Consider the following 25,136-nt stretch of genomic DNA (forward strand, 5'->3'; position numbering starts at 1 on the left):
ATGTTACATAGATAGTTGTTCCTTTTTCTAAAATTGGTTTTCTTGTGATTTAGTCGTGCTGAGTGCAAGGTTCAAAGTTCCGACTTCATGTCTGTCTCCTTTTAGCAAATGTTTAAATTCTGTACTACCAAGCATCATTAATATATTTACTGTGAAAGAAAGTTCCAATTCACTTATAAGTACTGCAATCAAACAAAAATGGTAACTGAACCTGAAAAGGTGCCATTAGGAAGAAGGACTAAAGTCAGAAATCGAGGTTCATAGAAGGTCTTAACAGAGGAGAAGGATGTTGACACATGGAGAAGGAATTCCAGAAAATAGATTGCTGAGGGCAGAGCAGCTAACTGCTGGAGATTTTACAAAAGAGCTATTTAAAAAGTCAGCTGAGGTTACACTGATACAGAGGAGAAACTACTAAGGGATCCAAAGACAACTATGCAAATTTTAAATAGACCTGGCTCTTAGTAAGGTGATGGGTCTGTATGTTTTCGCTCGATTTTATGGCTGCCTGACCATCGAAAGCTGATATCCTGGAAATCTATTAAATTGTAAATCTGGTGTGAGGGTATAGACAGCAAAAGTCTAGATGAGGTTTTGCAACTATTAGGGCATTTTGACAGCCATTTTCAAATTTGAAATGTTAAAATAGCACGAACAATTTACTTGCTTTATAAGTAATCTTCCATAGCGTTGGATAAATCCAAGAATTTGTTGTTAATCATTGGAATCACTCAAAGTCTATCAATTAACTCCTAATTTATGTACCTTAACCATCAGAATGTTGACATTCACTATGAATTTCAATAAAGATACTGATATCAGAACATATCAAAAAATAACCTGATGGTTCAAAGTCCAAATAGATCTGTAACATTTTTTTTTCAATGAGTTCCATTCATTATATTGATGGTTGCCTGCTTGCAGCACTTTAATTTAAGATTCCTACAATGAAATCTATGTGTAATCTTGAAAAATTAGATTGGCAACGGTAGCCTCAAAAGGGCAAAGAATGCTTTTAAAATGGTTTGTTAGAGTAGCACATTCTAGAACTGACCAGAGTGTAGGTTATATTAGATTTGATATTGTGTAATGTGACACCTAGCAGTGACCATTTAATTGAATTTTACATCCAGTTTGAAAGGACTGGATCTAAGACTAGTACTTCAAATTTAAATAAGAGCAACTATGTGGGCCTGAAAGCTGAGCTAGCTGATGTGAACTGACATACTGGAAAAGGGGATAGATCAATAGAGACACAGTGGCAGATATTTAAGGGAATATTTCAGATCACTCAAAATAAGTATATTTCTCCTTTGAAGAAAAGTTTTGGCAGAAGGACTCCTCATCTTCAGTTAACTGAAGGAGTTAGAGAAAACATCAAACTTAAGAAAAAGACATACAACTGCTCAAACATGAGTTCAGATCAGATAATTGGTCAGAATATAATTAACAGCAGAAGACGACGAAAATATTAATCAGAAGGAAGGAATCAGTGTATGAATGGAAGCTAGCTAGGAATTTAATAATGAATAGCAAGTGTCTCTACAGGTACATGAAAAAGAGTAAGTAAAGTGACTATTCGTCCTTTAGAGAGTGACAATGTGGAGTTAATAATGACAAAGTGGCTGATGAAATGAACAAGTATTTTGTTTCAGCCTTCACTTTACAGAACATAACAAACATTCCAGTCATAACTGTGTATCAGGAAGTGGGAGGGAGTGAGGAGCTGAGTGAAATAACAATCATGAGGGAAGTTGTGCTAAGCTTTTGGCTGATAAGTCTCTGGGTGTAGATGGACTTCACCTTAGAATCTTAGTAGAAATGGTGAATAAGATAGTAATTGTGTTGCTGTTAATTCTCCAAAATTCTCTGGCAGGTTTTATCAGACTGAAAAATAGAAAATGTAACTCCTCTAGTCAGGAAGGGGTGAATGCAGAAAACAGGAAACTTTATATTCATTTGTTTGTTGTCTGTTGTGGGGATGGTATTAGAATGAATCAATAAAGAAGTTCCAGCTCAACACATAGAAAATCTCGAGCTAATCAGGAAGGGCAAGTAGAGTTTCCTGAAGTGGAAATCATGTTTAACCAGTTTATTAGCTTTCTTTGAATAACTAACACATGCAAATGGGGAGTCAGTGAACATAACTGTACTTGGATTTCCAGAACGAATTTGGTAAGGTGCCACATAAAAGGTTATTATGGAAAATAGAAGCTTATGGTGTAATGGATAACACACTGGGCATGAATAGAAAATCTGGCTGACTACCAGAAAACAGAGTGTTCATAAATTGATCTTTGACTGATTGGCAGGATATGACACATGGAGTCCCACAGGGGTCTGGGCAGGAGTCTCATCCTTTTGTAATTCACAGTAATAGCTGATGGAAGCAAAGACATGGTAGTTAAAATTGCAGATGACACAAAGATAAATAGGAAATTATTTTGTGAAGGAAACATTAGAAGTTTGTGGAAGCATAGGTAGGTTGAGTAAATTGTCAAAAATCTGACAGATGGGGTATAATCTGGTAAAAGGTTAATGTTTTAACTTTGGCAGGAAGAATGAAAAAGCAGAGTATGACTTAAACTTAGGCCAAATGCTCTACTTCTGCACCTGTTTCATATGCTCATAGGTAAATTGAAGAGTGATTTATATTCAATCACAGCTTTAGTGATTGTAATTAAACTGAAGAGTTCTGTAAATGGTCGCACTTTGAATGTAGTCCTCAATTCTTCGTAGCAGGTAGATAGTATTTCCTTTCAGATCCATATTTGGTGAGCAACAGATGTCTTGTTCTAGACTAGATTGTCAACAGGTAAATAATGAACGATATGCATTATGAATGATAGGAAAGATATCACCATTATCCCTGAAAGATCACTTTGAAAATCAAGAGCAGATGCGCACTTAAAGAAAAATCAGCCTTCCCTCCAATTCCCCTATCAGATTGATCTGATGTGGAACATTTCAATAAAAAGCAAACAGGATTATTTATTGCACTGTCAGCAGATAGGAGATCAAGGGGCCAAATGACATGAATCATGCCTTATATTTCAGAATAGAATGAAGGTCAGAAAGTGTGCAACATTATATAAATGTTAACAAAGATCAAAGCTGTTATAATGCCAGGAAATTGATTGCCAAAACCTTTCAGAGAATTAGTATTTCCCAAAGGGATGGTGCTAATCTCATTGCATTTCTAGGTGAACTCTTGTTTTATAACAGTTTTTTTCTGGACTATCATAATTAACAAGTAAGTATGATTTGAAGATTCCTATATTACTGTTTGCCTTCAAGATTAATTCTGTGGGGGAATGTTATGAGTTAGTTAGTATAAGTTCAGAAATACAGAGCTTAGGAGATAGACTCACGTTGTTACAGGTAAGCATATTGACTTGCTTTATCTGCAGGGTCATGGAAATAAGCACTGCATAAACAGTGGCTGCAGCAAATACCAACACTGAAGTCAGGAGCCAGTGGATTTTGCACCTTTTAGCACCTTTGGTTCACTTGCAAGGAGAAGTTACCCGCTTGTTTTTTTGAGATTCTTTTGCACAGTACCCAATGCTGCTCATATACAAAGGGAGTATTTAATGGTGTCCTCCATTTCTATCAGCAGGATTATCCTTGTCCATAAATAAAATCAGAAAGTGCTGGAGAAACTCAGCAGGTCTGGCCACACCTATGTAGAGAGAATCAGAGTTAATGTTTCGAGTCTTCTATAAATCTACTTATCAACTACTATCTTTTTTTCTGAACCCTGGGTTCGAAAGAAGCGTCATATCAAACTCAAGACAGTAACTCTGTTTCCCTTTCCAAAGATGCTGCCAGACCTGCTGAGCTTTTCCAGCACTTTCAGTTTCTCTTTCAGATCTCCAGCATCTACAGTATTTTGCTTTTTGTCTGTGATAGGTTTGCCCTGAATTTCAGAGTTAGATTGCACTCAGACTTATAATAGCGCCACAGCATGATATGTCACCACCCTTTGCGGATGGGTTGAGAGAAAGGGTGGAACGTACATGGCAGTGGAAGAGAGGGGGAGGGAAACCTGACATCTTTCCACTGCTGCAGGAGTGTGAATGGCAGCAGCAAGATAGGTGTCTATTTAACTCTATAGCATGGCAATTGACAGCAAGGTATTTACCCTGGCCAGTGGTTTATTGATATTACAACATTCGGTTATCATGTGGTGAAACCATTGTAGTGACTATCTAGCAGGAGGGGCAATTGGACATAATTTCTGGGCTCCCAAGGATCCAATGCCATTCCTATCACCTGAACTGCTAACCTGGCCAAGGCATATTAAGAACAATCTTTCCTACCCCTATGAAAATACTGCAACATTATGTAGCACTCTCCATCTCCCTGCTCCCTCAGCAGCAGCCACCTATATTGCCACTAATTCTAATCTCATTCACCTAAATCAGTGCTCCCTGGTTCCCAACCTTTTTGCTAACTGGAACTCAAATAGTCATGACTTTTAACAATCCTCTCAACTGTTTCTCAAGACCAACCCTGGTTTCATCAGTCTATCCATTTAAATGAAAGCCATCATATCTTGAACCATTCTTGTAAGTCTTTTCTGCATCCTTTCTAAAACTTGCACATCTGTCCTAATGTGCTTTGCCCAAAATTGCACACAGTACTCTCGGTGATACCAATCCAATGATGTATAATGGTTCATTATAACTTTATGAGATTTGTACTCTCTGTCTCTGTGCACACCGGTCCATGATCCAGGGTGCTTGTCAGTTAACAACTCAACCTGCCCTCCCATTCTCAACAATGTTTACAGTTATACTCTCAAGTCCATCAGTGCCTGGACCTGTTTAGAATTGTACCCTTTATATTGCATCTTCTTGTTCTTCAAACCAAATGGCTTCACTTCACACCTCTCTGCATTAAGTCTGCCCATTCCACTATCTTCTCTATGTCCTCTTAATTATCCTTCTCACAGTTTACAATACCTCCAAGGTTTGTATCATCTGCAGATTTTGAAATTATGTACTGTACACCCAAGTCTAGGTAATTAACGTATATTGTGTTATGACTGCTGAGGGGATCTGTAGACCAAACTAATCAAACTTGCCCACTGATCTTCAAGTGAAGAAATGACCAGACAGGGTTTCATGACTTTCACTTGAAAGAGAAAGTGAGGACTGCAGATGCTGGAGATCAGAGCTGAAAAATGTGTTGCTGGAAAAGCGCAGCAGGTCAGGCAGCATCCAAGGAGCAGGAGAATCGATGTTTCAGGCATAAGCCCTTCTTCAGGAATGAGGAGGGTGTGCCAAGCATGGTAAGATAAAAGGTAGGGAGGAGGGACTTGGGGGAGGGGCGTTGGGAATGCGATAGGTGGAAGGTTAAGGTGAGGGTAATAGGCCGGAGAGGGGGTGGGGGCGGAGAGGTCGGGAAGAAGATTGCAGGTCAAGAAGGCAGTGCTGAGTCCGAGGGTTGGGACTGAGGTAAGGTGGGGGAAGGGGAAATGAGAAAGCTGGAGAAATCTGCATTCATCCCTGGTGGTTGGAGGGTTCCTAGGCGGAAGATGAGGCGCTCTTCCTCCAGGCGTCGTGGTCTGCTGCGTTTTTCCAGCAACACATTTTTCAGCTTTTACTTAAAGGAGAGTCAAAGCCAACATATGTTAAGAGCAAAGTAAGCATGAACCTTAAATTTCAAAAGGAATAGCAAATACAAATCTTAACTAACTGAGTTAGCAGGTTAGCATCTCTGGTTGTGTTCCCCTTCCCCATCCCCCCCCCCCCCCCCCCCGCAACCTCCCGGGAGTGAATTTAAATTGAACTGTTGGGTTTATTCTTTTCTTGAAAAGGATTGTTATGTTTTCAACCCTGTAGCCTTTTAGAACTGTCACTGTATCTAAGGAGCACTGGAAGGTTTTGGCCGTTGTTTCTGCAATTTCCAGACTTTCTTCCGTCAGTATCCTCCGGTGCATCTCATCTGTTCTTGGGTGACTTACCAACATTAACTGCAACCTGTCTTTCTAAAACTCCACTTAATCAAGTTTGAGTGCATCCAGTGGCTCAACTATCTCCACAGTAACTTATTCCACAGAAAGACGTGAAATCTAATTTTAATACTTCAGCTATGTTTTCAACTTGGTAATAGTCTTATTTGCCTCTTGGTGCACAAATGGAGCATCAACATTGAAATAAAATGGAGCAATTGATTGTTAGTATCCTGTAACCTTTGCAGTATCACACTATTGACCTTCCAACTTCTTCATCACTCTCTCCTCCCTTTCCCAAGTTGTTGATTTTTTTTCTGGTGCTTTCTTGCACAGATACTGAGTACCCTTCTGGTACCTTATCCAGGTAGCAGTTTATTAGGAATGAACAGATCTGAGATGTCTAGTTGAATGGTGAAACAAGTTCACTGGGCTGCAGGCTGCTGCCATTTTGCTGTGGAAAGACAAAAGGGTAGGAAGTAAGGAGAAGAGGATGAGCAAAGAAAAGTGATCAACATTGCAGGGAATGGGAATGATAATGGGGCGGAAAGATAGAATGATGTTAAAAATAAGATCAGTCCAGGGAGAACCAGAAGGAAGGGTGTGGATGGTTAAGTGAGAAAGGCCGGAGGCAGCAAACTCTGTTCAATGATTGAGTGTTCATTTCCCCAAGCTCCAATTATATGCTCAGTATTGAAGGCTGGAAAGCTAAGTAGTGGATTACTTCCCTCAGGCTCAAGTTATTTGTTATGTGTGACAGATGAGCTTTTTTTTTGTCTACATTCCCACAGACCTATTTAGTTGCTTAAATGGGAGTGGCCGAGAGGGTGGTCATGTGGGTAGACGGGAGACAGGCTCCACTCTCACCTTTGAAAATTTGAAGGCAAAAGGGGCTGGCATTGGTTCAGGACATTAATTAGTGACAAAAAGAAGGTGTAACAATGCTGAACTCTTTTCTTCGTCAGCCACTGGTCATTGTCATGGCAGAAACCAAATGCTGTTTCTCTGTTTGGTGGATTTGATCACTTCAGGAAGATTAATTAGCGTTTGCTAACCAGAAAAACGATAACACTTTTTGTTCTGGTGGAATTTGTGGTAGGAAATTGCTTTCTGGTCACAAGGAGCAATGTGCTGGCATTTTAAGGGTGGAATTGAAATCAAAACAATTCAAGCTTTGGTGAGGAATCGATTGAACTTGGCCTGTAGATCAGACTTCTGCATTCAACAATACAGTTCCCCAGAAATCTTATGGCAAAATGTGGGTTCTTAAAACCACTAACTATCATGATCTAAATTTCAGCTTGTTTGTGCAGAGATTCTGTGTTAACTCTTCATATGTTCTTAAGTGTCTGTGATAGGCATTTGTCCTGTAAGTGACAATTATCCATCAATTGCAAACAGAATAACAGGTGAAAGTGAATACGGATTTTCAAACTCGGTTTCCAGATCGCCTCAAGATAAAATGTGACAATCCAGTTACCATCTTTAATATTAATAGGTACAAAAATATTTGGAAAAAGGAACAGAGATTAATTATTAAAATAATTGCAGTGTATATTTCTGGTTTGCTAAGATATGTTCAGTCTAGTTCAACTAAATAATGTATATGACTGAACAGTGGTTGAAATGTTGGTCAGCCAGTTTAACTCCTTGATGTTTTATTTATCTTTCCTAGTATTATAACCTCCTCATCACTTGAGAATTATTGTGTTTGTCCATCACAATGACCAGAAAATAACCACTAAAGTAAATTTGGGGTTAGGCAAGGCATCTCTGTCAGGATAAAGTACCATGTGTTGCAAACATTAATTTTCAATTGTTTTGAAAATCATTTAAGGTCTGCACTTTGATCATTTGGTTCCTACTAATCCACAAAAGGTTTGAAATTTGATCGGAAGAATATAATGGAAGTTTCTGTTTGACAAAATTTGAACTGTATGGAGGCCATTAACTGTAATCAGATTGAATGCAATCCAGTTTATTATTTTCCCTGTGAGTTTCTTCATATATTTAACATTAATTGTTTTGGAATGTGCCCTGAGGATTACAATGAATTTTAATATAATCTGGAAAACAAACGTGATGTTTACAGAGTAATGCAAAACTATTAATGATTACATTATTTATGTTCTTAGTAACAGCATAGTTATTCTACTGAGAGCCAAATTATTTACTTTTTTTTACTAATTATGTCACATTTTTAGCAATGATTAGTTCTGAGACTATTTTGCCAAAGGGTCAGACACTTAATTTAATATTTAATTGCCTTTGCCTCCCCCTATTGTTTCATAGGTTTTTTTTGGGTCATTAGACTGGTTTTGCTGTTTAAGAGAAATGTTGTCGTTGCTTGAAGGTATTCAGGGACATAGCTGACTGATTTAAAAAAGCCATTATTTTCTGTTGAATTGTTACTTCCAGCATAATTTAACTGACTTTTATAATTGGAGCTGGAAAGGTGGAGGGAGTATACCTATTAATGACAAGTGTGGGAAGCTCATTGTTTCATCAAACCTATTCTTCCTAATGAGCTCCAGTGGGATGGCTTTGTTTGTTGCAGGTATAATTGACAGCCTGCATGGAGAACGGAGACAAGTTGTAGCAGTAACTGGTGATGGAACCAATGATGGGCCAGCGCTGAAGAAAGCGGATGTTGGTTTTGCCATGGTAGGCGACAAAGCATTGACAAATATGTTAAATTAGAACTTTGCCTAAGATTTAAATCAACAACTTTTGTTAGTTCAGCATTATTCCTGCATCAGCTGCTCAAAGTGGAATCTCTAATATCATGATTTGCTTGGTGCATATGCACATTACTGAGCTGTTAGTTTGTTAAAGTGATAGTTTTCAGCAATGCAGCACATCTGTTACTCTGCCAGAGGTGGACTTTTACATGTGGGTGAACATACTGCATCCATGAGACCTATTACAAAATATTAACGAGATAACTGTCTTAATGTCCTAACTTTTCGTCCCATCTGATCTGGAAGATGACGAGGTTATTAGAGTTACATTAGAGGTGTAACAATTTGGCTGAACCATTTTAAAAATACCCAATGTAACTGATCTGCTATATAAAAAAAATGTTTTTGAAGTGTAATGTTCTTTGTAGAATGAATTATAAAATGAAAACTGATTGTTAACGGATTTTTATTTTGTTCCTGGATATTGTGTTGATTACTCTTTTACATTTGAAAGTTATCAGTTTTTCCTGTGGTAGAAGCTGGAAGCTAGCATGAGAATACATTACATTGCCCCAGTTCAATCAGTTCACCGTGATGAAGCATGTTGACCTGGAAGTCACAAGCTTGGTCTCCAGTCTGTAGGCTGAGCTAGAGTGATCTGAGCTATGCCCATGGCAGAGTGACTACAACTGGCCCGACTGGTTTAAACATAAAAATCGGCCTGAGGAAAAATTGAACCACTTTTAGTGACTCCTGTAAGAAATGTGTTTGAGGGCTACTTGATGCTCAGGGGACTCCTGTCCCTGCAAAGAGTCGATCTCTTTAAGAAAAGGAAGAAGTTAAGTTTTAAAGAAACTAAAGATTCATTTATAAAAGCGTAAAACAATAGTGATAAATCATTGTGGTAGATTAATTACTCCTACTTATTGTGCACGAATAAACTCGTTGATTGAATGCACCATTCCTATTTGATATCTTTCTATATGATATTGTACTTTTGTCGACAGTGTTATAAATGTATTGCAGATTTTAAACTATTTAAGATTAAAACATTGCTTTTTTGGATAAGTGCAAACCTGCAAATCTTTCTGACTTATCCTCATGTAACTGATCTTAGCTGGAATGGTATTAACAATCCACAAATGTGGTTTGGCTAGGGAGGGGAAGATCAGCCAATGAGTTCCAGTGGAAATGTTTCAATGTTAGAGTGATGGAATGAGGCTTGGCTGTAAAGACCCTTCTTCTAGCCCATGCTTTTTGCAGATAGTCAGCATTGATCATGGCAGGTGCTTGGGTGCTACAGATGCTGTTCAGAAACCAAAATAATATCTTGTTATTACCTGCTATGCCATGAATTGAACTGGCCACCATTTTGCTAAGATTGATATGGCACGCACAGCTAATGTCCACCAGAAGGATGATGCAAAATTTGCACAGGCAATTAGCATATCACACTGATTTGGCACCAGTTAGTGCCATTTTGCTCTAGCTATTGCCCTGCTTAGCCTTTCACAGCTGAACATGGATGAAGAATTAGGGCAGATGCCCCAATGACACACAGACATGGCAATATTTAAAGGTATCCATCCGTTACATAACAGGTTGCTTGCAGTTTGATTTCTTTTTTGGTGTTTGCTCTGGTTATTTGACAGTTTACATGGAGGGTGGAGTAGGTGCTGAAACAATGTTAAAGAGGCCATTTAGACAGACATATGGCAAGCATGGTATAAAGGGATACAGACCATGTGCAGGCAGATGGGGTTAGTTTGGAGTGGCATCATGGTCAGTGCAGACATGGTAGGCTGATGGGCCTATAACTGCTGTACTGCTCTATGTTCTATGTTCAAGACTTCTTCACAAACTGTTGCCTCCAGTAATAGATGCATTAACAGACATCCCCTTGGAATAAAATATTTGTGAGAATTAACAGAGACCATGCAGAGCAGGGTGACCTGTTCAAAGAGGTAGCAGGAGGACTGGGAGAAGGATTCTCAGTAGGAAGCTGTGTCTGTGCTAGGAGTTTAAACAACAATACTTGAGATGTCAGGGTCTCAGTAAAAATGTCTTGTTGAAATCTGCCATTTGCAGGAACCACAAGTGCAAAGCTGGAGAAGGAACAATTATATTGTCAATGTTTGTGAAGTTGAGCATGGCATTAAACTTTAGTTGAATTCTTCCACGATGGAATTGGAGACATTTTTCAATATTTCAATTTACTGACAAAGGGAGGTAACTGAGACTCTGTATTCAAAGAGATCTCAGCAATTTTCATTTTTTTCTGGTTCTAGAGACACACAGTTTTGCATTTCAGGCTTTCCCATAGTGCAGAGTGTAACTGACTGCATGGCCAACACTTTGTGGATGCTGCATGTCACATATTGGAACTGAAGGGATTCCACTTTCCAAGGTCCACATGGTGTGTGGCCACAGGCAGTGCATCTTGCAGGTCAGTTCACAATATCCTGGCAACAATAATGATGTCTCCATTCTGTGGTAGTTTACTGAGCCCACTGCATTGTATGGTAAAGCAAACTATAGCTCCTGGAAGGTGAGAGCTATCTATTGATGGTGTGTAACCCATGACTCACCCACTACACAAAGTCAGTAGCATTCATCATTTGAAAGAATATTTTTGCTTTGAAAGAGCCCTTCAGTTTGAAGCTGTTTTTCATCATTTGTGATAGTCTTCTGTCTGCGCCACAAAAACCTCACCATCTGGGGGGAGAGTCCTTACTACCTGAAATAAAGGGTAAGCTGAGGAGCACGAGGCCGAGGATAACGAAGAAGGGGAAGACATGAAGTAAGCTAGACAGCCGCTTTCTGCATGACCTGTCCGTGAAGAACTAACTGGATTGCAATTCCATGTAACCACAACCAATTTCCTGTTCATTGAAAGTTCTAGTCTTCTTCTAGGTCTTCCATCCCTCCTGTTCACATTCCGACTAACCATCATAGAGGGCACAATGCAAAAATGGAAATGACTAAAAAATTAACACAGTAAACAAAATTTTAAAATAATACCATATCTTATTGTATGATTGTGCAAATGAATTTGCAGCAAAACAACTTAAGGGTATAAGCATTGCCTTATACTGTCAGGTTCATTTTTTGTGTGCCTTTGCCAGACCTGGTGTTCCTGTGTAGTTTTATTGCAATGGCTGCAGCACGGCAGGTAGAAGACTGGTGACTTTCACTGGAGGACACTGCAGTCTGTCTTCAAAGGACAAGCAGATAGCTCAAGGCTTTGAAGACCCGACTGACGTTCAACATTGGCAGCAGCAGCATGGCTGGCTGACAGGCAATAGCAAGAGCAGCGGCAGAGTGTGTCAGCAGGGAGGCAGAGTGCTGTCATCCTGACAGAGGAGAGCAGATCCCACAGAGTTCTTGCTGTTAACTTGGGCCAGCCTGTCAGTGATTGTATTAATCTACTGGAGGACAGATTGCCGTTGTGCTGTGAGGCCCTTTTTGAGCACTATAATCTCCAGCTATGATGACAGTAGGCTGAGCTTTGAAGGCAGCAAGCTGACCTTGTATGACCTCAGTGTGAGCGTGCATTGCAGCTCCTCATTGCTATGCAAGGAGATGATGTTGAACTTGTATTAGACATTTGTGAGAGCTCACCTGGAGTACTATGTACAATTCTTTTTCAATTTGTTCATGGGATGTAGGTTTTATTGCTGAGGCTGGCATTTATTGCCCATCCTTCCTTACCGAGAGGGCAGTTGAGAGTCAACCACATTGCTGTGGTTTGGAATCATGTGTAGGCAAGAGCCAGTGAGGATGGCAGTTTCCTTCTCAAAAGGATATTAGTGAAACTAATGAGATTTTCCTTACAATCATTTGACTCTTAATTGTTAAAAAAATTCAGCCTCACCATCTGCCATGGGACTGTTCTCCTTCCAGAGAAGATGGCTCAGAGGAAACTTGATGATGGCTTTCGAAATCACGAGTGGGTCGGACAGAGTAGTTAGGGAGAAACTGTTCCTGTTCAAAGAATTATATTTAGTAAGGAATGAGATGGCATAGATTTAAAGTGATGTACCCTCAAAGTAAAGGTGATGTGACAGCGAATAGCGAAGGAAATGTGCTGGAGACAGGTTCAATGAGTTATTCAAGGGGGTGTTGGATGATGATTGGGTAGAAATGGTATATAGGGATCTGGGGAAAATGCAGGAGATTGATACCAGCTAATAGAACCTGTGCAAGTATGATGGGATGAATGGCCTCCTTCTGGTATGTCACAATTCTGTCATTCTGTGATGTGTTTTGCTGCCCGGAAACACTGGGCATCAGATGCTACATCATGGTTATGCTCAAATGTGTGAATCGGGTTGGTAACCACCCACAGGCTGGCATGGATTGGCTCTAAGAAAAGTGCAAAAGACATGTATCAAGTTACTGCTGGGCTGCTTTATACTGTTTAACATCAACCATAGGTTTTCTGGTAGTTTATACAATGCAACAAACATGTACAATCCAATAAAGTTATTCTCCAGCATTGGTTTTACCTCTTATTTGAAGCAATGAGAACATTACAGGCATTCTGTTAGCACTGGCCTAAAGGCTTGGTCACATCCATAGGACATGTAACATGGGCGACACAGTGGGTCAGTGGAGGGATGGCACAGTGGCTCAGTGGAAAGCGCTGCTGCCTCACAGTGCCAGGGACCTGGGTTCAATTCCAGCCTCAGGTGACTGTGCAAACTCCACATAGACATTCTCCCAGTGTCGACATGAGCAGCCTCCAGGTGCTCCAGTTTCCACCTACAGTCCAAAGATGTACAGGTTAGGTGGATTATCCATGCTAAATTGCCACAGTGTCTGGAGAAGTACAAGGTTGTATGGATGGGATTGGGTGAGATGCTCCAAGTTGGCAGGTTGGTGTGGACTCGAGGGGCTGAATGGCCTGCTTCCACACTGTAGGGATTCTATGACTTAAGAAATGATCATGAAAATGCTGTTGTATTTAAAATTACTTCACTCAACAAGACTTAATATACGCATTTTTTGATATAACTTTAATAATTAATGTCAGTATTCAAAATTTTGCTTTGCACATCATTTCTCCAAAACTATTGTCATCATCAGAAAAGCTTCTTCAATCAGTTGAAGCAAGGGGAAAAAAAAGCTTGGTATAAACTGTGCAGTCAGCAAGATTCATGGCAAACTGTCCATCATCACTTTTTCAATAATATATTCTTCAATGGAATTTCAAAAATTCTGTGATCATTCGGAATGTTCTAAGGAAAGGCATGCTGGTTATAGCCTTGAGACATATCACTGTTGAAAAAGATGCAGAAGGCCTCATTAGATATTATTATAGCTATTCATAGTCAACTTTCAATTCCAAAGTCAAAAAAAGAGCTGTGGATGCTGGAGATCTGAAACAAAAACAAATTGCTGGAGAAACTCAGCAGGTCAGCATATGTGGGGAGAAAGCAGAGTCCAGTGACTCCTCGTCGATTAACTTTGCTTTCCTTGCAAAGACACTGCCAGCCCTGCTGAGTTTCTCCAGCAATTTCTGGTTTTGTCTATTTCTAACTGAGTATAATTACTCCTCTTCACATCCTCCCCAGTAGGATGGCATTTTTAAAAAACGTTTGTGCGCAATGTCACCATGTAACTGCAAAAAGAGCAATCTCCCAACCTTCCTCTGCCAAACACTTGATAAGATTTGAGCACCCTCTAGTGATTGCAGTGTAGTCATAATGGAACTCTTCTATACAATACTGTACTCAAACCTCCTTTTTTGTATTCAGAACATCAAGTGATACCAATGCAGGACTTTTTCCATTTGCTACTCTTCCATCTAATGTACGAGGCCAATGAGGTAAAGTTTCTAGCGTACCTCATCATCAATATACCTTACCTTTAGTCTTTAAAGAATATCCCTTTTGAACTATGCCACAAACCTGATAGAGATTGATAACTTGTAAAGCAGAATTTTGAGTACCTAGTGACCAACTTAAAGGATCACATGACAAGATTTCCCATTTTAAGATGTTACTGTAACAAACACTAAAATGAACATCTGTAGGCAGCTAATGTATAAACATTACAGAAGGTATTCTTTAATAACTTGTTAACACAACTGTAAATACTAATGTATACACATTCCATCATGCTCACAGAAGAAATGTAGCTTGTATACTCAAATGCAGTTCCCTCCTGGATAGTTTCTGCCATGTTGTTGAATATTCCAGTGACATTTAGGAATAGGAAACCAACTCTGACAGGCATCCCGTGTCACAGCTGAATGTTTTCCTGCTGTACACACACAGCCTCTCTTCATTTCTCTCCGTCTTCCAATAGTCAAAGTCTCAAAGTCTGGCAATAGGAATACCAGCTGCCTTTATCTTTGTGTCCAGGTGTTACACTTGGTACCTGACTTTCAGTATGCCCTGACCAGTCATCATGGAACCCAGAGTGCATTCGGAAGTCTTTGTTCCTCTCATTCAATTCACTTTACTTTGAATTAAAGGAGATGACTTGAACATAACATTTTTAAAGCCTCCTATTCATAACAATCAATAAGAATAGTTTAATTTTGCATATGACAAAAGAATGTGGCTTTAATTTATATAGCACCTTCAACACAGTAAAATGTTCCAAGGCACTTTACAGGAGCATTGTTTTAAATTAAGTTACAAAACAAAGGGGAGTAATGTGCCAAATGGGTGACGGGATAAATAATTATCCAGAAGTTAGAGTAGGGACATAACCTTATAAGGTTCTGAGCAACAAGGGCAATGAGGAGATTTGTAGAAGAATCAAATGAGAAATCTGGTGAGGTGTATCTTGGCAGCAAGAGCATCTTGCTCCACCTTTTATGCTTTGGCAAACAGCAAGGCAACTTCTATTCTGAGCAGCAGTAAGTTGCCAATTAGAGGAACCATTGTTCATTAAACATCTTGTTAACAGCCCAACTCACCTCAATAATTTTCAGCTTTTGATCATACAAAATATGCCGAAGAAGCTAAACCTTGTGAAATCTCAACATAGAAACCCAAGCAGGTACCAGGCAATTCCAGTTCACTTCACTGCTTGCTCCAAAGGACGCCCTTGTGGCGTATGACCAAACAACATCTAAGAGTATGATCAATGGGCACCAGCTGTAGGCACCCCATGTACACAGATATTGGCATCCAGCATTTTTCAATTCCTCACAACCATCGCGGCACCTTTCCATTGCACTCGTAGGCTGCTCCCAAAGCATGACTTGTATTGGAGGGCACACCGCAACTAGCATTGAAGGACTGAAGAAGGGATACTTTGTGCACACGGATGAGGACCTGGCTCAGGCATTGAACTAGATTGTATCTCAGAGTGGCTTGTTGTCTCTCTCAGCACTTGCTTACTTAGTGCCTACCTGTACATTCGCAATCACGCCTTGCATTTCCTTCCGTACTATGCTGATTGTCGCAGTGACATGACCAGGCAGTTTGCATGCTGGTCAGCACTTGTCAGTCAATGGGGCAAGACCTCCTGCTGTACAGCAGTGTGCTATGTTAATCTCACACCTACACCTTATGCCAATACCCTACTTGACAAACACACTGCAGACGCAGTCAGCAAGCAGCCATATCTCAAAGGCTTTGGAGAATAGTCCTCACTGAAGACCATGTACATACTATCAGTCAATGGGTCTCAGGACAGTAAGTTAATGGTATGGCCTCCAATATCAGTTCAGGTGATTAGTTGTGACCAGGCTTCCAGTTGGGTTTACTTGGTCAGGGGCTCTGTGTTTCTTTAACTCGGAGGTTGTCAATCTACAACTAGAGCTTATCAATCAGAGATTAATAAAAAAAACACTCACTGTGTTAGGAGGCATTCTGAGCTGGAAGAGAACATCATCGTGGAAATGAAGAAGATATATTTGCAGAAGCACCAATGGAAAAATCAAAGCCGGAACACAGGATGTAAATATTGCAAAGGACATCACACATAAAGGAAAGAAAGCACATCCATTGTTGGGAAATCATCACTCTAACTGTAGGTAGCTGAGTCACTGTGCATGCGAGTGCTTGCTGGAAAGAAGCAAAGGAAGCCTATAACATTCACTGCAAGAAAAATGGCAGCTGATGACCTGATGAATCACTCTACACCATACAAAAGCTGGCATTGTCTGGTCTGCAGGTTTGTCACTGTTAGAATGATTGCGACAGAAGGAGACCATTAAGTGAATGTGAAATGTCTGGTAGACATTGATACTTCTTGTAACATCATGAATTTCACAGACCTGTGCAAAGTAGCACAAGATGGTGAGCCAAACTGAAGGCATCAAAGGTAAGATTGAAGGTATGATGGAACAATACTCATCCCAAGAGGTCATGAATGTGAGGGCCTGATACAGTGAGAGAAAAGAAGATCTGGAGTTCCACATATTGGTCAGAAAGCAAATTCCACTCATTTCAAGTGAAACAAATCTAAAGCTTGGATTGGTAACTGTACACATGCCTGAAGAGATTTGTGGTATTTTGTAGATCTCTAGGCCATTGACTGCTAAATGGGTATGAGAAGAATTCTAGCTGTGCTTAAGCTCAATCTGAAAATCATGGTAGAGGAGCTGGTGCCCCCACCAACCCAAGAGGTATTGGGAAAAGAAAAGAAAGATTAAAAATAAGCTTGCTCCGATTCCTATTTATCTCCTGGCCTTCTTTCTCCTCCACGTTGCTGATGAAGGGCTAATGCTTGAAACGTCGACTCTCCTACTTCTCAGATGCTGCCTGACTGGCTGTGCTTTTCCTACACCACGCTTTTTGTCTTTGACCCTCTAGCATCTGCAGTCCTCTCTTTCCCCTATTTCCTATGATAAGCAAATGAAAGCCAAACTGATAACTATCACAAAGTAGCAGATGAAAAGGCATTATAAGAAAAGCGTAAAATTGAAGATGCTTAAAGCCAAGTACATAGATCATGTTATGATAGCCTTCGTCTGTAACAGAGCTGTAACAGAGATGCAGTGACCAACAGATATGAAAGCAGTGCAATGATTTGTTGGATTTGTGAACTATACAGTGAAGCTTTTGTCTAATTTGTCATCAGAATATGAGTATCTGCACAAACTTATGGCTAAAAATGTGCAACAAAGGAGCAACAGCCCTTTGCTATCTCTCTTGCTTTCTCTAAAGCTCCTCCAATGAATTACAAGCCCACTACATGGCATCCCCATTACTCACGCAGAGTCCCTGAAGAACATTTTGGAATCAACCTCACCTCTTCAGAGAAAACAATTCAGTTAGCCACAACTGATCCTGAAAGACACCCTATGTGCCATCAGCTTCTGTGTACAAATTGATTTTGGCTACAGATCAAAATTTCAATCAGTTCATGGTTAATCAATTTCTCCTGACTTAACTATCACTTGTCAAAGTACTCTTAAGTTGGCAGTCTGTGGAGTTGTAGTTTTTTTATCAGACTTGGGAGCTGTGTGTGTATATGTGTGTATCTATGTGTGAGTTTTCAAAAAGGGTATTTATATATTTGCATCATCGAAATTGTTAATAATCTTTGCTTCAGTAAATTTTGGTTGGAATGAGCTAGTCGTTATTAGTTAAGAAACTTGGCCATCTTGTTTCTGATGCTGAATTGAATACAGTCTGATATCTATATCTTGAGGCCTTCATTAACCAGAGTGCCAGAAGGACTAGGTTGAATTATCAGCCCCGGGAATTACATTTTATTTTAATTTGATATGTTTCAATGAAGTTTTTGACTTAGTTATAGTGTTCCTTCAAAAGGCTATCAATTCTTAATAATGTTTTTTTCTTTTGATTTACTCAAAATAGAATAAATAGGAACTGCTGAGACTTTGGGTAATATCATATGTATAAGGCCAGGATGCATAATGCAAATTAGCACACTATCAAGGAAAGGGTGTCTATGGACTGACTTCACCATTTGGATTAAGGTAAATGTAATGGGGAGAGTTGAAGCTTTGGAGGTAAAAGTAGGTGCTGTTGCCATGAAGGTAATATTGGAAGAAGAGATTCAATTCCTTGTTAGAAAAGATGCGAGGATGTGAACAAACTATTTCAGCTCAGATCATGGTGAGTGATGGAATCAGTAGCTAGAAAATGGAGTTTGTAGCAAAAGCCTAGAAGAATGGCTTTGGTTTTACCAATATATTAATTCCAGAAATTTCTGCCCACTCACTCCTGAGTGTGGGACAAACTTTGGGACAAATGAAAGATAATGGAGATTTCAGGAAAGATGGCGTTAAGGTAGACCAGAGTGTTGTCCATACGTGAAATATTAAGTGCTTTTCTATGATGTTATCAAGAAGCAATCTGTCAGTAAAAGTTAAAAATGGGAAAGCACAGAATCTCACTCAAACTCTGAAGATTATAGTGAGCAAATGTGAAGAAAAGCCATTGTAGGATCTTGACTGGCTATGACTGAGCAAACAACAATGAAATTCTCTGGGAAGCAAGGGAGGAGATTGCAGAGCCATTGGCTTTGATTTTTGTGTCCTCTTTGTCTACAGGAGTAGTGCCAGAGGACTGGAGGCTAGCAAACGTGGTTCCCTTGTTCAAGAAGGGGAGTAGGGATAATCCTAGTAACTATAGGCCAGTGAGTCTCACTTCTGTTGTGGGCAAAGTCTTAGAGAGAATTGTAAGGGATAGGATTTATGCACATCTGGATAAGAATGATGTGATCAAGGATAGTCAGCATGGTTTTGTGAAGGGCAGGTCGTGCCTCACAAACCTTATTGAATTCTTTGAGAAGGTGACTAAGGAGGTAGATGAGGGGAAAGCGGTAGATGTGGTATATATGGATTTTAGTAAGGCGTTTGATAAGGTCCCCCATGGTAGGCTACTGCAGAAAATACAGAGATATGGCATTGAGGGTGAGTTGGAGGTTTGGATTAGGAATTGGCTGGCTGGAAGAAGACAGAGGGTAGTAGTTGATGGCAAAGGTTCATCTTGGAGTGCCGTCACTAGCGGTGTTCCGCAAGGATCTGTTTTGGGACCATTGCTGTTTGTCATTTTTATAAATGACCTGGAGGAAGGGTTAGAAGGTTGGGTGAGCAAGTTTGCGGATGATACGAAAGTCGGTGGAGTTGTAGACATTGAGGAAGGATGTGGCAGGTTACAGCGGGATATAGAGAAGCTGCAGAGCTGGGCAGAAAGGTGGCAAATGGAATCCAATGTAGCTAAGTGTGAGGTGATTCACTTTGGTAAGAGTAATAAAAAGATGGGGTACTGGGCTAATGGTCGGATACTTGGTAGTGTGGAAGAGCAGAGGGATCTTGGTGTCCATGTACACAGATCTCTGAAAGTTGCCACCCAGGTAAATAGTGCAGTGAAGAAGGCATATGGCGTACTGGCTTTTATTGGTAGAGGAATTGAGTTCCGGAGTCCTGAGGTCATGCTGCAGTTGTATAAGACTCTGGTGCGGCCGCATCTGGAATATTGTGTGCAGTTTTGGTCGCCATACTATAGGAAGGATGTGGAGGCACTGGAACGGGTGCAGAGGAAGTTTACCAGGATGTTGCCTGGTATGGTAGGAAGATCCTATGAGGAAAGGCTGAGGCACTTGGGGTTGTTTTCATTGGAGAAAAGAAGGTTTAGGGGTGACTTGATAGAGGTGTACAAGATGCTTAGGGGGTTAGATAGGGTTGACAGTGAGAACCTTTTTCCACGTATGGAGTCAGCTATTACAAGGGGGCATAGCTTTAAATTAAGGAGGGGTAGATATAGGACTGATGTTAGGGGTAGGTTCTTCACTCAGCGAGTCGTAAGTTCATGGAATGCCCTGCCAGTAGCAGTAGTGGACTCTACCTCTTTATGGGTATTTAAGCGGGCATTGGATAGGTATATGGAGGATAGTGGGTTAGTGTAGGTTAGGTGGGCTTTGATCGGCGCAACATCGAGGGCCGAAGGGCCTGTACTGCGCTGTATTCTTCTATGTTCTATGTTCTATGTTCTATGAAATCAGGTAATGCTAGTCCCTCTCAGCTCAACAGCAGAGGAGAGGCAACAATGGACTCTGGTATGTTCAGCAATGTCAAAGGTTGCAGGCAGATTAAGAAGAATGAATAGAAATAGTGCACAATGAGTGCACAAATTTTAACTTCAGTAAGAGCTGTTTTAGTTCTGTTGACAGTTTTGTATTGGGCCTGTGCACACATTGATACTTATGTAAGACTTTTGGCATTTAAGCTCATTAATTACATTGAGTTTGTTGGATGAGTATTTTCTTTCTAATGCAGTAGAACTGTAAATGAGGATGAGAGAAAAGCCTTTTTTGGATGGTACAGATTCTTTTCACTGTAGAGTTCTATCTGAGAGAAAACCTGTACTCTGAGCAGGAAATAATGCTTAATGTTGAAGAAACTTGACAGTTGTTTGCTGGTTGATTAGATAGGAATTCAGACTTGTATAAGAGAGAAGATTCTCAGCAGTAGTTAATTTGATGTGAGAGAAATTAAGAAGGATGCTAGTTGGTACCAATCGAATGTGTGATATCAAAAGGGCAAAAGTTAATCTGTTTAACACAACTAACAGATGTGATAGTGCATAAATGCTTATGGTGTTGACGCCATTTCTGACCCTGCAGGGAACTTGTTAAAAGTGTGTGCGCTGCATTTTATGCTCCCAGATTTCTCTGAACAAATCTAAAGAATTGCTTTAATTTAGCTTTATAACCAAATGCCACCAGAATCTTCAGTGGCTTAGCTGTAAATTATGTTGTTTCACGACCATTAAATGTTTGGGATTATTTAGCATCTCTCTCATGTACAGCAGTTTGTGTTCATATATCGCCAGTTTATATTGGCTACATTACAGCACCAGACATGTTGTGATATTTATATCTTAAGTTGTTAACCAATGGGAAAAAAGTGTTATCTATAACGTGTTTTAAGGAGATGGATTTTTGAATGCTTCATTTTAGCTTTATAATGAGACTGTTGCCATGGAAATCATTTTGTGCAAAGACAGTGGAATATATTCATTTAAAGATGCCCCCCCCCCCCCCCCTCCAAAACTCAGTCTTCAAGTACAAATAGCACTTTCAACCTTTAATTTATTTGTAGCAATTATAGCTAACTTTTAATGCCAATGTTTTGTAAATGCAAAGTTCTAGTTAGTAAGCCAGAAATTCTTCAGCCAAATCCCTCTCGGCTGCACAGCATTAAAATAGGTGTAATTTGTCACATTGTGGTCCTGTTTATTTTTACAATTCAGTGCTGTCACAAGATTGCCTGATACAGGATGTTCAGTATCATTCCAGCACAGTTGGAAATATTTTTCCTGATATTTGAATTAAGACGCATTGTTCTTGCAATCAAGGTGCCCATCAAAACCGTTTTAACATCTGATCTCTCTGACCTGATTACTGAGAAAAAGAGTTCTATTCCTAAATATTGATGATCTTATTAATAAATGTAAACTAATTAATGGTTCTAATCAGCACTGGTTATTATAACTTACTTAACAACTCATGACTATTAATTAGAATAACTCTGGTTAATTTAATTGAGTGTTTTTAAACAATAAATTCAATGTATTCATTGTACGTGTTTTTGTTTTCCTCTCCCAAATCGGTTAAATGCAGAGATTTCCTGATACCAGTGGAGTTGGATAACTGTGTTTTGTTGTATTTTAGGGCATTGCTGGCACTGATGTAGCAAAAGAAGCCTCCGACATTATCTTGACTGATGATAATTTCAGCAGCATCGTGAAAGCTGTCATGTGGGGCCGTAATGTTTATGACAGCATCTCCAAGTTTCTACAATTCCAGCTGACAGTGAATGTAGTTGCTGTCATAGTTGCATTTACTGGAGCATGTATCACCCAGGTGAGGGTTTACTGTCTGTTATATGCATCCTAAATTATTGAGTCACAGAATATTGTCAAGTCTTTTTAGCCATGTGTTTTCCTGTCACCAATAGCCAGGCCTTTGTTCACATACTTTGCATCAGTGTCCATATTTAAATTTTTCATGCCTGTACAAAAGTATTTTGACACATCATGTTTTATGGAAGAGTGATCAGGAAGCCAGAAATATTGACGAAAGATTGAAACATTCCCCCTACCCCTGCTGTTAACTGAGTAAAGAAATGAATTATGAGTGATGTTAAGACCAATTCAGAGCTATCCTCCGGATTCACGATGAAGATAAAGAGGATTTGCTTTTCTTAGAGGGTCATAAAAATATGGATTACTTCCCACACCTCCATCCCTTTCTCAGACAGTAGTGCAGGCTGGATCACTGAATATATTCAAGGCTGAGGTTGGATAAGGTTTTGATCTATAAGCAAGTCGAGGGATATGGGGACAGTTGGAATCTCTACAGTGTGGAAGCAGGCCATTTGGCCCATTGAGTCCACACCAGTCCTCTGAAGAGGGTCTCTCCAGGACCCATCCCATCCCTGTATTCCTCCTGCATTTCCCATTGCTACTCCACCTAGCCTGCACACCCCTGGACCCCTGGGTAACCCAATAGGTAATTTAGCTTGGCCAATCCATCTAACCTGCTTGTCTTTAGACTGTGGGAGAAAACCAGAGCACCCAGAAGAAACCCATGCAGATGTGGAGAGAACATGCAAAGCCCAAAGCTTGAATCGAACTAGGTATTGTGAGGCAGCAGTGCTAACCACTGAGTCACCGTGCCGCCCATAGTTAATGTCATAATCAGATTAGTCACGGCCCTATTAAATGGCAGAGTGGGTCAAGAGCTGAAAGTATCAACCCCTGCTCCTGTTTCTTTTGATCTTATGTTTTATTCTAGACTGTAAAAGTGGAGCTTGAGTAGAGCAATGAAAGAAGTAAACACTATTGTATACTTAGACAGGAAGCCGAAAAAGAAGTACAAAGCTTACAAATAAGAAAGGCCAAGTGGAGAGTTAGAAGAGGGTTGTCAAGTTATGGCGAAGGCTTGAGAGAATTAAGGGTCAGAACCAGGACCTGGGAAGTTGCAAGTGTTTAGAAGTGGAGTGATGGCAGTCAGTTCCTTAATGTGATGTTGTTCCTTGCAATTCCACATTTGATAAATTGGCTACTCTGTTGTTTGGGTTTGCCCAACAGTAAATTAATCTGGGTGGGATGGGTGGCATTCCAAAGGCTTTGGGGCCAATTTTACCTGGTTTAGGCATGAGTAAAAGGTTTTGTGTTTTGACCTTGCCCCATTCGGGAGATGGCATACATCAATCTGGAAATGTGAGCACTATTGTTACCTGCTTCACTGGATCTCAGTCGCCAAGTTAAACCAAGTAATACAGCAGCCAATCTCTTTTGCTAATTTAATACAAAAATAGATAGGACTAATAATTAAATGTATTTTGGGAGAAGATGCTAATGGCATATATATCTTTGTCTCTAGATAGAATCTGATGATTTTTCTCAATTCAGCGCTTTAAGTTGGCCTGTGAGGTAGCTAGAAACAGCTCAATTTCAGTTATAAGACTTTTAATTTAAACTTTCATTAATTTTTCATTGTTTTGAAATTACCTCAGGAACTTTCAGTAAAAGTCTCAATCTGCTAAGCTCAAGAGGATGTGTCAAATTCTATACATATCTTTTATATGTATATATATATATATATATATATAAAATCTTGTTCGAACCAGGAGAGGGGGCATTATGGTTCCCCTCTTTTTATTCCCCCTCTGTCAGTCACATCAACTATCTGTGTTTTTCTGTTTTGGCATGTAGCATCACACTTAGCTAACCAGATCAAACATGAGGGTCAGCCAATTCCCATGTACCTTGAGTGAAAGAGGGTGGAATTTTATTAACCAAACTAATGAAATGTGACAATAAACATGGATATGTTGTCTAAATTCATGGTCTCTCATTTTTGCTAATTTTCTTATGCTTTTAATTTCACTTGTCCATGGGATGTCAGCATCACTGGCTAGGCATGTACTGATTATCCATCCCTGAGTGTTCATGAGATGGCGGTGATGAACTGTCTTCTTGAAGTGTTGCTGTCCTTGGCGTTTGGGATACCTAAAGTTCAGGAGCATGTTCCATGGTTTTCACCCAGTGACAGTGAAGGAACGATGATATAATTCTGAGTCAGGATATTGTGTGGTCTGGAGGAGAACTAGCAGGTGGTGGTGCTTCTATACCTCTATGCACTTGTCCTTCCATATGGTCAAGGTTGAGAGGTTGGAATGTATTATTGAATGATCCTTATTGAGTCATTGCAGTGCATCTTGTATATGTTACACATTGCTGCAGCCACATGTATTGGTGGTTGAGGGAGAGACTATGAAAGGTAGTGGATGGGATGACAATGAATTGTGCTGCTTTTGAATTGAATGGTATTAAGCATTTGAGAGTCATAGAAATTGTAATCATCCAGACAAGGGGGTGAGTATTCCATTAATTTGTGCCGAGTTTGTGGTTAGTCTTTGGAGTGTCAGGAGGTGAGCTACTCATTGCAGAATCCCTAGTGTCTGACCTGGTTTGTAGCCACAATATATATGGCTGGTCTAGTTCAGTTTCTGGTTAAAGATAACTCCAACGATGTTGATAGTTGGGGAT

At 39.9% G+C, this 25,136-nt stretch overlaps 1 protein-coding gene across 26 annotated transcripts in view; it reads left to right on the forward strand.

Annotated features, from left to right (window-relative positions):
• The window catches only part of atp2b2 (ATPase plasma membrane Ca2+ transporting 2), an 824,012-nt gene that overhangs the window by 762,476 nt on the left and 36,400 nt on the right, over positions 1–25,136 (forward strand). For all 26 annotated transcript variants that reach the window (XM_072582139.1, XM_072582135.1, XM_072582136.1 and 23 more), the window contains 2 exons: positions 8,517–8,623; positions 22,252–22,443. In XM_072582139.1, the coding sequence (XP_072438240.1) occupies positions 8,517–8,623; positions 22,252–22,443 (299 nt within the window). The remainder of the gene's footprint in view (positions 1–8,516; positions 8,624–22,251; positions 22,444–25,136) is intronic.

Source organism: Chiloscyllium punctatum, chromosome 12 (genome assembly GCF_047496795.1).
Source record: "Chiloscyllium punctatum isolate Juve2018m chromosome 12, sChiPun1.3, whole genome shotgun sequence".
In the NCBI taxonomy this organism is placed as follows: Eukaryota; Metazoa; Chordata; class Chondrichthyes; order Orectolobiformes; family Hemiscylliidae; genus Chiloscyllium; species Chiloscyllium punctatum.